Here is a 13,652-nt window from a genome sequence, read left to right on the forward strand (position 1 = left end):
AAAGGAAAGCTGTCCTTCTCTGATCCTGATACTAACACACACATACACACCTTCACACACACTTTCACTGACACACTCTTTCCATTCATTACCAATATTAGTACTGTCCCTCTGAAGATGTGTGGATGGAAGATCAGTGTAACTCTGGAACGACGTAGTTAGATATGATGATGATGATGATGATGATGATGATGATGATGATGTATTAATCCTATTAGTAATAGTACTAGTGTCAACAATAAATGGTAATTAATATTAGGGGAATTATAGAAATGTAATTATCTCAGTATTAAACATTGAGATGCTTTACTATAAAATGTATCAGCCTATTATAATACTTTTACTCTTGCACTTAACTGTACTGTACTATTTACACTATATCCTAATATAGAATCATCACGTTGGAACAATCTCTTTATGACATTATAAAGAATGACATGTTATAATGTTATACTATGATGGCTAGCAGAGGTCAGCATGTTAAATATTACATTAGTTTCATGAAACCAGAACGGCTGAGGTAGACTATGAACCCTGCTGTCACTTGAATCACTGTTAATAAAATTATAACACCATAATAAAATATTAAAACTGTTTATTTGGAGGTATTGTGGTTCTAATTTCTGTCATGTTGCTCACGTGTGTGTGTGTGTGTGTGTGTGTGTGTGTGTGTGTGTGTGTGTGTGTGTGTGTGTGTGTGTGTGTGTGTGTGTGTGTGTGTGTGTGTGTGTGTGTGTGGTTCAGACCCAAAAGAGAAATTAGGCATTTGACCAGGCCCAAACTATTGAAAATAGCTGATCTACAAGCTCACAGTGAGCTTGTAGATCAGCTATTTTCACTACTTCTTAAACATACTTTTCCTAATGTATGGAATTTCTTAGATTTTGCTTTTATTTATGAATGAAATCAATTAAATATTGCTTTTTGGGGGGGAATGTTTTTTGGAAAACGTTTTGAAATAAATAATTAAAAACAAATAGTAGGCCCCAGAGACCGCAGGTACGATTCCCCGCTCAAGCTATCACTGCTCCCCTTCCCCCTTGTGCTCCTTGTGGGCATCACTGGGTTGAGTTCAGCTGGGTTAAAGCTGATAAAAAAAAAAAAAAAGCAGCTGGGTTGGGCTGCGATATCTGAATTTTCCCCCGCGGGATAATATAGGTAACTATTATTATTAATTTGTCCTCGACCTACAAATCCCGACCCAGTGTTTCGACATAACATTTGTTCGGCGTTCCATTTGTTCCTAGTGAATGTTAGCCACTATGCCTAAACCTAACCCAAACCCTAACCTCAGTAAAACTATGCCTAAACCTAACCCAAACCCTAACCTCAGTAAAACTATGCCTAAACCTAACCCAAACCCTAACCTCAGTAAAACTATGCCTAAACCTAACCCAAACCCTTAGTCGAAATAATGACACATACTAGAAATATGTTGCGAGATTTCACTATGTTAAGGAACCAGTGACATAGACTGTAAGGGATGGTGAACCACTGTAATCTGACCACTCACCTCTTCAGACTCCACCTTAGACCAAGCCTTGTCTTATGCAAATAGGTTAAAATTACATTTAGATAGCATGTTATTCAGACCATAGGTTCATTATTTACCTATAGCATCCTATAGTTCAATTTCAAATGTTTATGAACGGTGCAAACTGCTCCTACATTGTCTGTTTGTCCCACGTCTGTTTGTACGTACGTCCCGGCCAAGCTTCAAGGGACGCTAAATTAAACTAAAACGTAGGGGTGGGCGATATGGAAAAATACAATATCACAATATATTTCCAAGCTGTATTACGATACACATGCAATCTTGCAAAACACATTTTGGCCTATTTGTGTATACATGTGACCTGACGGTTGCTTATCTCCCGATTAGGGAGTCTTACTGGTTTATGAAACCTTTCTAGAAAAATGTTAATTCATGAGTTTAGTTCTCTTGCAATGTTGCCTGCGCCAAAGTGTTCAAAAATATCATATCAAATATAAGTGCATAATAAATAACATAATTAAATACTACTGCATTCATGTCTTCATCATCTCTATTCATCGTTAGGGTGTGTTTTTTTCTTTTTAAATAATACATTGCTTAGAGCTAGACTGATGCTCCTAGTTTACTGAGGCACTACACCGTCTCTATGCCAGGGGTCTTCGACGTTTTCAGGCCAAGGACCCCTTAGCCGAGAGAGCGATGAAGCAGGGACCCCCAGATTCCATATAGTTTCATCGTTTGACAGCATAATCATCGGTGTATTTTGGATTCATGTCAATTTGTGTTATCAGATATGTAACCACTTGAACCGTCAATACTTAATAAACTTGACCTTTCACTCTGTACTTTTTTCCCCTCTACACCAAACCTCTCTGCCGAAAATAGCCGATCTACAAGCTCACAACGCCTCGCGCTGCGAGGCGTTGTAAGCTTGTAGATCTGCTAATTTTGGCTAAAGTTCTCAGAATATGGACGTTAGGGTTCAAGTGGTTAATATAAAATAGGAGGAAAAAAAGTTTCTATCACACAAAGCTTTTAAGGACCCCCAGTAGTAACTCTGAGGACCCCCTATAGGGGTCCCGGACCCCCTGTTGAAGACCCCTGCTCTATGCATTTGCTACATGTGTGAACAAGCTCCATGGTGCCACCTGCTGGTCAAACATTCAATCCTCTGAACGTTCCAGGGAAATATGGAAATCCCATTGAAAGATTTGATTGATTGATTGATTGAAGGCTTTATTAGAAGTTTGCATAGGAAAATGTACAGATTCATGACGGTACAGTTCACTGGTACAAGGTCTACTAAAAGGAGATCCATGAAAAGACTAAGCTTATTTCAACAGGAAACCATTTAAGTATCTCATATAACATTGAATGACAGACAAATAGAACACAGTACTATGCAGTAGATATGTAAAGAAAAAGGGGAAAAAAAAGAAAAGAAAACAGTAAATCTAAACAAACAGTAAGTATATACAGGGAATATACAGTAAATCTAAAACAAACAGTAAGTATATACAAGGAATATACAAGTATACAAGTATATACAAGGAAGGGGCAGGGAGGGTAGGGTTGGGCTAGGTTTTTTTACCAGTTGCGAACGGCTGCTGCCTGTAAGTGGTTTTTCAGGGCAATTTTAAAGGATGCTAGTGATCCACACTCCTTTATGGCCTTCGGTAAGGCATTCCACATATTTGTGGTATAGCAGAAGAACGAGTTCGACCCTTTCTTTGAGTTGACTCTGGGTTGAACGTGATCTGTGGCACTGCCTCTGGTGTTGTAATTATGGACATCCTTAACGTTTATAAAGTATTTTGACAGGTACTTGGGTATCATAGTGGTGTAGTGTATCTTGTACACCAGGCCCATTGCAAGTTGCTGTACTCTGTCATCTACTCGGAGCCACCCCACTCTTAACTGGTGAGTAGCGGTGAGGTGAGTCTGATAGGGAAGGTTAAGCAGGACCCTAATTAGTTTATTTTGGGCTGTTTGAAGTTTAGTTTTAAGGGCTTGTGGGGCGTCACGATACCATACGTGGACTCCGTAGTCAAAGAGGGGCTGGATTATTGCACCAGCTATGGTCTTCAGTGTGTTGAAGTTGACCATTGGGGCGATCCTCTGTAGGAAACGAGTTTGTTGGTTGATTTTTTGTATTACTTTTGAAGTCATCTTTTCGCTGGAAAGATTAGCTTCAAGGATACATCCTAAGTAAGAGATTTCGTTTTTTCGTGTTATGACCTTGTCACCCACTTTGATTGTGAAGTCATCTACCTTTTTGAGGTTATGATTTGATCCAAAGAGGATGGACTCGGTTTTTCCCAGGTGAATTGATAATTTGTTGTCGTTAAGCCATGTGCAGATCTTACTCAGTTCAGAGTTAAGTGTCTTTTCAACCTGCAAGTGGTCCTTGCCCGAGACTAGGAGAGCCGAGTCATCCGCGAACAGGAACAGGTTGCAGTCGCAAGCAGATGCCATGTCGTTCACGTATATTAGGAACAACATCTTTGCCTACAGTCTTAAAACTAGAGACAGATGGTAATGTCTTTTACAGAGGACTCAAGTTATGGTTGAAATCAAATCAACTGTGCTCACATGAATAGTTTCTGTTCCTTACCTGCTGTGTGAATTGATTATGGCTACTTATGATTTTGTATGTCCTACAGAATGATGGGTCAGTTTGTGGATTGTTAGTTCTTATTAGTAATCGCATATTATAATTGTTTGTACTTGACTGGGTTTTAGACTAGTATTATTGTTTTTGTACTTGATTGGGTTTTAGACTAGTATTAACGTTTACTGTACTTGACTGGGTGTTAGATTTGATTATTGTAAAATAGAAAAGCCTCCTGTGGACAGGTGATGAGAATTAGCACTCGTGCTAAAATCACGTATATCAATGCATCTGGTTCGTCCAATGTGATTGTGATGTCCATGTCAAATAAATAAAACATAACATAACATATATTATGTCGCTAACAGGGTACACACACTACGCTGCACACAATAAAAACAAGCAAGCATAATGTAATTTGTGATTTTTTTCATTCAAGTATAACAATTGTACACAGGTAATCAATTCCCTTGATATCCTAGTGATACTGTAGACTGCGTGTGAGCCCAGTCGCAAACACAATCTAAAATCAGCCATTCTAAATGCTCCATATTCCCACAATAGATTAGCTACACAGAGTGTGATTCATCAACTGCATAAATAACAGAAACAAAATAAAATAAAAATAAAATACATACAATTTAAGGACTGTCATTGTGTCCCGAGTTTACTTCAACGAAGCTACTCAACACAAGGCAAGCTGCTCTGTGGCTTAAAGGACAACTTTGTTTTTTTACAACAAGGGTTCATATTTTAGATTGCAATTAAAGAATATAAAAAATGTGTTAAAATTATTTCATTTACTTCTTTCTGTTGTTTTAGAGATTCTTATTTCAGTGGGGGCATGCGTACAAGTGGCTAAATATGTCATTTTACACAGAATAAGCCCATTCCCAAGATACAACGCAACCTTTCATGGTTGGATGTGACTTATGGGGGCTAGAAGTGTTACTGGAAGTAGCAATAAAGAAACTGCAAACCCGGCCTAAGAATGCATATGCTTGAAATAAAAAATAAAAAAAAGGAAACGGCTTGATAATCACTGGCCATTAGGGTTGGAAATCGCTAGACGTACCGACGATTCAATTCGATTCCGATTCAGAGGGCTACGATTCTATTATAAATCGATTACCGATGCATCTCGATTCCATTCCATCTCACTGTGTGATAAAAAAACAAAGTGCTTTCTAATGAAAACAGATTTATTTACTTCCATTATATAATATAAACAAATGGAAGGGAGTTGTTGTAGTAAAAAAACAAAAAACAAATTATAACTCAATAGCTAACCATCCAAAATCAAACAAAAAATACTGTACATTAAGCAGCTTTCTTTTCAACATACAAAATATGTATTGGAATATTAAAAAAAGAAAAAAGAAATCGCGATTAATCTATGAATCGATCATAAATGGTAAATGGTGCATTTATATAGCGCCTTTAACCAAGGCGCTTTACAGAAATTGTGCATTACATTCACCCATTCACACACACATTCATACACCAATGGCGGAGGAAACCATGCAAGGCACCGACCTGCTCACCGGGAGCAACAAGGGGTTCAGAGTAGGAATCAGAGTAGGTTCAGAGTAGGAACTTTGCTCTGGATGGCATTGCCGTGGCCTCTAAGGCCGCTGTGAAGAATCTGGGGGTTATGTTTGATCAAGATATGTCTTTTCATTCTCACATCAAGCAAACCTCAAAGATTGCCTTCTTCCATCTGCGTAACATTGCTAAAGTGAGGCGCATCCTGTCTCAAAGTGATGCAGAAAAACTAGTCCATGCATTTGTTACCTCTAGGCTGGACTACTGCAACTCAGTACTATCAGGCTGCCCAAGTAAGTCTCTGAACAGCCTACAGCTAGTCCAGAATGCTGCCGCTCGTGTATTGACAGGAGCCAGAAGAAGTGATCATATCACTCCTTCCCTGGCATCTCTACACTGGCTCCCGGTTAAATACAGAATTGAATTTAAAATTCTCCTCCTCACATACAAAGCATATCACGGTCTGGCACCGCAGTACCTCGAAGAGCTCATTGAGCCTCGCAGTACTGCTAGACCGGTGCGTCCACAATATGAAAACATGCTTGTCATTCCCAAAAAAATACCTAAGGCCAGAACAGGAGCCAGAGCTTTTAAGTATCAGGCACCTCAGTTGTGGAACCTCCTCCCAGTCTCTGTCCGTGTGGCAGACACACTTTGTGTTTTTAAGACTAGATTAAAAACGTTTCTCTATGATAAAGCCTATAATTAGGTTTGTTCGTTCGTTCGTTCGTTCGTTCGTGCGTTCGTTCGCTGCTTCGTTCGTTCGTTCGTTGCTTCGTGTCGATCAATCGGAGGACTCGCTCCTCCGCGGCTGGGGCGTCGCAGGCTCTCCGGAGCCTTCGTCCCCTTAAGTGCAGACCGTTGCTTCGTTCGTTCGTTGCTTCGTTCGTTCGTTCGTTCGTTGCTTCGCTTGTTCGTTGCTTCGTTCGTTCGCTGCTTCGTTCGTTCGTTCGTTCATTCGTTGCTTCGCTCGTTGCTTCGTTCGCTTGTTCGTTCGTTGCTTCGCTCGTTGCTTCGTTTGTTCGTTCGTTCGTTGCTGACTAGATTACCTCCCTCAGGCTGTCCGGGTGCATGTTGGGACCAATGGCCGGGCTGACAAAAGGCCGTGGCTCTGTGAGACAGCGTACAGTCACTCCTAATCCCAACCTACAAAGTCACTGGGTTGGGCTGAATAATGGGTCAGAGGGGAGGGGGAACCCTCCTCCCTCTCTTCCCCTTTTGGTTGTGTGGGTTTGTGTCACATCATTGCAATTGTAACTAGCACTGTGCCTGCCATTATAAGGCCTGCCACTAATTCGAACTCCGGGGATCATCCCCGGAGTTTCTTTTCTGTCTCCCACTCCACAGTTCCAGTTCCTGGAAACTCGACAACCTAAATACCTAAAACTCGACAACTCAGCTGCTGGGATTGCTACTAAAACCCGACTACTCAGCTGCAGACCAAGAGTGTGACCCCGGACCAGGCCTCCATGAAGCACACCTGTGGACCTGCCTGGATCTCTCTGTGTCTATCTCTTGTTCTCTCTTTGTTCCTTACTGTCCCCCCGACTCGGTCGAGGCAGCACGGCTGTTCACCCCAGAGTCAGGATCTGCCTGACGTTTCCTCCTCCTTAAGAGGGGGTTTTTCGTTACCATTGTAGCAAATTGCTTGCTCAGGGTGGGGGCCCCGGGCCTGTGAGGTATCCGCTCGAGTTCTCTCGAGGGGGTACCTCACAGGTACAGGTTCTGCTCGGGTTCTCTCTCTCCTCCCCCCACCCCCCCTACCCTTACCTCCCCCTCCCCTCCCCTTCCCCTCCCCCTACACACGCGTGCGCATGCAGCGCCTGTGTGTGTGTGTGTGCGTTCGTTCGTTCGTTCTTGTACATACGCATGCGGGACCTGTGTATGTGTGTGCGTGTGCCCCTTGTTGTCTTTCCCTTGTCTCTCCCTTGTTTCTCCCTCTCTCCTCTCTCTCTCTCATGGCTCTTTAGCCTTTGTAAAGTGTCTTGAGATAACTTGTTATGATTTGACACTTTAATAAAATTGAATTGAATTGAATTCAGAGTAGAGATCTTCGCGGGTCCAAATCTTTTTTTCCCCGATTCCGACCTGTTCCGAAAATAATAATCAAATTACAAAACCAAACCTGAGTGGCCCCGTAACGGTCTCGTCCGATTCCGCCCCGTTTCCGACTTTCTTTCTTTTTTTACAGTCCGTAACCCGTGACATTTGTCCCCAAATCCGTTTATTTACGAGGTTCCGAGAGACCCGACCATGTAATGATTATTTAAAGTCCCTTGTTTCATGTGCCGAGAACCACGCTCACTCACTGCAGCCGTGCACTGTAAACTGATTGACAGGCAGTGTCAACAGTCAGAGCAGAGGTGGTTCGAGTCCCTCCTTGCGGCCTCCAGGGGCGTCACACGGCGGGGGGGGGGGGGGGGGGGGGGGGGGGTAGTGGGACTGAGTTACGAGGGCCCAAGGTGGAGGGCCCTTCATTATTTTATACTTGACAAATAGCATATAAGCTCAGCTTGTACATCTGCTATTTTTGAAAAGTGGTGAAAATGTGTGCAAATCTTTGAATGTATGTATTTTTTAAGCCAACATTTGTTACTAAAATTTTGCTTCGGTCCCCGGAACTAAATATTTTGAGATGGGGGTCCGGTCCGTGGCCAAATAAATATAATTTTGTGGGTCCTTCACATGAAAAAGTATGAGCATCACTGACATAGAAACATAGTTAAAAAACCCTGTGATTATAGTAAATTTACCCCCATTGATTCCGGATGGAGACCCAAATGCATTCGGGTCCCCATCCGGAATCAATGGGGGTACATTTATTGTAATCAAATTATTGTCTTAGGAATGCAACAAATACAAAATAATATTATTGAACTCATGTCTCAATGGCGTGAGTAATCAATAGGACATTTTCCATTCTGGAGGTGAACTATTCCTTTAAAGTTAAAGCTCCAAACAGCCCAGAACAAACAAATTAGTGTCGTGCTTGGTCTTCCTCCTCGGGCCCACCTTACCGATCATCACCACGAAAGCGTGGGGTGGCTCAAAGTAGCTGACAGAGTACAGCATCTTGCAATGGGCCTGGTGTACAAGATACACTACACCTCCAAGATACCCAAGTACCTGGCAAACTACTTCCTAAAGGTCAAGGATGTTCACGATCACAACACCAGAGGCAGCTCCACTAATCATGTTCAATGTAGATTTAACACTAAACAAGGCTCTAATTCGTTCTCCTGCTATACCACCAACATGTGGAACGCCCTTCCGCAAGCCTTAAAGGAGAGCAAATCCCTAGCCTCCTTCAAAATTGGTATGAAAAATCACCTTCAGGCAGCTGCTACTCGTGACTTGTAAATAGACTAAGCCCCCATGCTCCCCCCCTTTTCTGCTTTTGTAATTGATGTCATGCTTTTTCTGCTTTTGAAATAAAAAATAGCAAGTCTACAAGCTCGATATACAAGTGAGCTTGTATATCTGCTATTTTTCAGTAGCTGAAAGAATGCGTTCCCAGTCTATGAAGAACATTCATGGGGGGCCCGCAGTGAACCCTTGTACCCAGGGCCCAGGATCTGGTGCGACACCCCTCCTTGCGGCCTCCACCAGGTCAGATGCTGTGGTAGTCCGAGTCCCTCCTAGCGGCCTCCACCGTCCACTCAGCCAGGAAGAAGGACAGGGAGCCCATGAAGCCCACCAGCACCAGGATGAGCAGCTGCCAGTGGAGCAGCAGGTAGTTGCTGTAGCCGAACGCCAGCGCCGCCATGATGGACTGTGTGTGTGTGGGAGGGGGGGGGAGAAACACAAACACTATGTCAACAGTATAGCGCCGTCCAGACATTTGCGACAGCTATCGTGTCCGTATCGTTTGAGAATGAGGGGAGAGGAGGGGGAGGTCCAATTCATTCTCAATGGAGGTCACATGTTTTTTTTGTCTCTTGCAAATCTCTTGGCCAAAAGACAGCCTTCGGTTGAGCAAGAGACACGGCAACAACATGAAACCACGTGACTTACATAGAAAATGAATTGGACTCCCCCTCCTCCCCTCATTCTCAAAACGAGACGGAGAAAATGTCTCACGCATATGTGATTGCGGCCTAAGACTCCCTAATCGGGAGATAAGCCACCGTCAGGTCGCATACACAAACTTTAGAAGGCAATGGTAGCCAAGCAGGAGGGAATATGGGGAATGGGACAGATCCATGTTGATGACATGACTTTAGGGATACTGCATGTGTACCGCTTTGCAAAATCTGTAGGAGCAGTGTCAAAAAATTTGTTTTGCAAGAATCGGCCTCATGGTGGCACAAGAAGCGGGCCAGGTGAGAGATCTATCCATCCATCCGATATAATAAAGGTATCTATCTATCTATCCATCCATCCATCCATCCATCCATTCATCCATTCATTTATTGCGACCGTCAGGGAGCAGTTTACTATGAAAACCTCCACCGGCCGTCCGTCCGTCACACGTCACACGTCACACCTTTGTTTGTGTAAGGTGTGATGTCATATATCTTCAGTATGACATCACACCACATGTGTACACAAACCTTTGTGTACGTTGCTGTGGCAACAGTCTGTTGTTGCTGGTCTGTTAGTGTACGTTAGCAACCACCTTAGCAACCATGGTTTTACCCTAGCAACCAACTGTTTACCCTAGCAACCAACTGTTTACCATAGCAACCATGTTTTTTTACCCTAGCAACCAACTGGGCATAAAAGGGATTCTGTTAGGGATCTCCATATATGGGCATAAAAGGGATTCTGTTAGGGATCTCCATATATGGGCATAAAAGGGATTCTGTTAGGGATCTCCATATATGGGCATGAAAGGGATTCTGTTAGGGATCTCCATATATGGGCATAAAAGGGATTCTGTTAGCTGTTAGTGATCTCCATATATGGGCATAAAAGGGATGCTGTTAGGGATCTCCATATATGGGCATAAAAGGGATTCTGTTAGGGATCTCCATACATGGGCTTGAAAGGGATTATGTTAGGGATCTCCATATATGGGCATAAAAGGGATTGTATCCCAGATGATGCCCTGTTAGGAGATTCATGACACGCGTGTCAGAAAATGCATGACACGCTGCTGCGCCACACTCAGCACCCCTAAAAACCAGTACTTGGGATTTGTTGATGTAAATGTTCACATAGAGTGTAATAATTGGTAAAACAAACTTTTGGCCTATTTGTGGAGATAAGCGACCGGTCGCTTATCTCCCGATTAGGGAGTCTTACTGGTTAATATCTAGAAGAAATAGGGCAAGTTAAGTGGTGTCACAATCAAATCAAACGATTGTGCTGTAAGTGATGTTACTTGGTTAAAACGCAATACTTTTAGTTGAAAAGTTGAAGTTCTATATTTTGATAGTAAGCATTGCTATTGACTGCTTTGTTCAGAAACAGGGGTTTCTCAAGCACTTTAGCAAACACCTCTCCTGTGCTCTCATTGGCTGCAGTAGCGCTGCAGTACTGGTCGTTCAAAGCAGTTCATACTGCATCATTTCCAGTTGGCGACAGCTCGACTGTTGCAACGCGTTTTGAGCTTGTAAATCGCCTATTTTTTGGCAAAGAGATTTCATAGAGAGTGGAAAAACAAAAATATGTTATTATTTTCCAAGGGGCCACACGAACAACAGAAATATTGTAGAGGGCCGGGCCAGAAGGCAGTGCTCCCCGCAAGATGTGCTCCCTGCAAACTAAACACACGGCTTTACTTAAATTGAAAACACGCATTCGGCATCGACTTTTCTTCTTTTAGCCACTTCAGCCATTTTGGATGGTTGAGGTAATATAAGGCAGGTCGTCTCGACGTGTGACCAGTCTGACCACCTGCTTTTTAATGAGACAACATCCAATGATCAAGCACACGTGCTGATGTACGCATTGCATCCGTATGTACGTGAATAAAAATTAAATAAAAATAATAAAGAAATGCAGCTTTAGTCCATGCATGAGGTAACATTAGAAAATGTTTTGTAATTTGCCATTAACCCTACAAGGGCCGGTCAGAGTGAACCAAAGGGCTGCGTACGGCCCCCGGGCCGCACAATGCCCAGGTCTGAATTAGAGGGTTTAAGTGGTACTGGATATGCAGCTCGGCAAATAAAAGGTGAATTGATCCCAGTGCATGACGGAGGATAATTACACAAATAAATTCAAATCTCCACGAATCACGATACAATTATCGCTTTTTATCACAATAAACGATAATAATGATTATCTTCCCATCCCTAGCTGCAGTAGCGCTCAGTGCTGGTCATTCAGCCCGGTTCATACTGCAACGTTTCCAGTTGGCGACGGCTCGGGATATTAAACTCGTCAGATATCTGGAGAGAATCTGTCTGGAATCATACCCGCCTCGCACCTTTGAGCCGTTCAGAGACAGCGAGCGAAACCTCTAGGAGCGAAGCCCGATTTCACGTGAGATCGGTGACAGGATAACCTGGGGCTAAGGTCGTTCGGTGTGAACCAGGCTTCATTCGGATTCCTTTTGGTTCTGGAGCTGCAAGTGTTCTGAAAACAAACGGTGCCCCGAGTTCCCAGGCGCCCACTGTTCCAGGATACCAGGGGTCTTCAACAGGGGGTCCGGGACCCCTAGGGGGTCCTCAAGAGTTACTACAGGGGGTCCTCCAAATATTTGTGTGATAGACACTTTTTTTCTCAGTTTTTATATGAACCACTTGAACCCCTATAGCGTCCATATTCTGATAACTTTAGCCAAAACTAGCAGATCTACTTATTTAGTCCAATCTGTATGGTAGAGTAGGCCTATGTTAATACAATATAACAATCTGTATGGTAGAGTATGTTAATACAATATAACAATATGTATGGTAGAGTATGTTAATACAATATAACAATCTGTATGGTAGAGTATGTTGATACAATATAACAATCTGTATGGTAGAGTATGTTAATACAATATAACAATCTGTATGGTAGAGTATGTTAATACAATATAACAATCTGTATGGTAGAGTATGTTGATACAATATAACAATCTGTATGGTAGAGTATGTTAATACAATATAACAATCTGTATGGTAGAGTATGTTAATACAATATAACAATATGTATAGAGTATGTTAATACAATATAACAATAGGGGAGGTTGTATTGTGTCTCCCTGCTCTTCTATTGAGACATTTAGATGGTGTCAAAGGTCATGACTCACCTAGACACAGGATCTGACACACAGTTTGACCTGATGGTCAAGATTCAATTTATCCCCTGATCAAGCAGGCCAGCTTACCATTGAACTCATGGTTCATTGGTAAAATGCTGAATGTAAGAAACCAGGTTCAAATCCAGGACAGCAGAGGAAAGTTAAATATTGCAGCTTTAATAATAATAATAATGTGCATTTTTCATACTATTGTTGGCTCTGTACTTACTAGCTTTTTCCCCCTCTACAGTTAGAGGTTAGTTTCACTATTTTTGCGGACCCCTGAGTGTGTGTGTGTGTGTGTGTGTGTGTGTGTGTGTGTGTGTGTGTGTGTGTGTGTGTGTGTGTGTGTGTGTGTGTGTGTGTGTGTGTGTGTGAGAGAGAGAGAAAGAGAGAGAGAGAGAGAGAGAGCGAGAGAGAGAGAGAGAGAGAGAGAGAGAGAGAGAGAGAGAGAGAGAGAGAGACAAAGCTCCTCCCCTCTCTGACTCAGAGGAGTCAGGAAACAGAAACTTACAGCACACTCTTCTCTGTCGACACAAACAGATACACACACAGAGACAGGGATAAGATTCACGATCAGATCAAACACATCCTGCAGTGAGGAGGACAGACTGTCTTTCCACAGCTACAGGAGGGAATACTGACCCAGACCACTGGAACCTGCTGCTGACTCTGTCAGCTGAATGGACTTTAACAAGAACCACGATTAAAGTGAAAGGAAACTTTCACAAAGGGAACATAGTAAGGGAAAGGGGGTGTTACCACCACTGACTGGCTGATTTCCTTTATTGAGCCGAGTGTTTGTTGCTTCATTCAGGGACAAA

General features: G+C 42.7%; 1 protein-coding gene across 1 annotated transcript in view; it reads left to right on the forward strand.

Moving 5' to 3' along the window:
* LOC308283139 (E3 ubiquitin-protein ligase TRIM35-like) overlaps positions 1-162 on the forward strand; it is a gene marked incomplete at both ends in the record, with an annotated part of 13,447 nt that extends 13,285 nt beyond the window's left edge. Inside the window, one exon of the mRNA XM_080723520.1 lies at positions 1-162. This exon is cut by the window's left edge and continues 1,246 nt beyond it. Coding sequence (XP_080579646.1) covers positions 1-162 — 162 coding nt within the window.
* Positions 163-13,652: the final 13,490 nt, after the last annotated feature.

This window comes from Nannobrachium achirus (genome assembly GCF_963921795.1).
Source record: "Nannobrachium achirus genome assembly, chromosome: 4".
NCBI lineage: Eukaryota > Metazoa > Chordata > Actinopteri > Myctophiformes > Myctophidae > Nannobrachium > Nannobrachium achirus.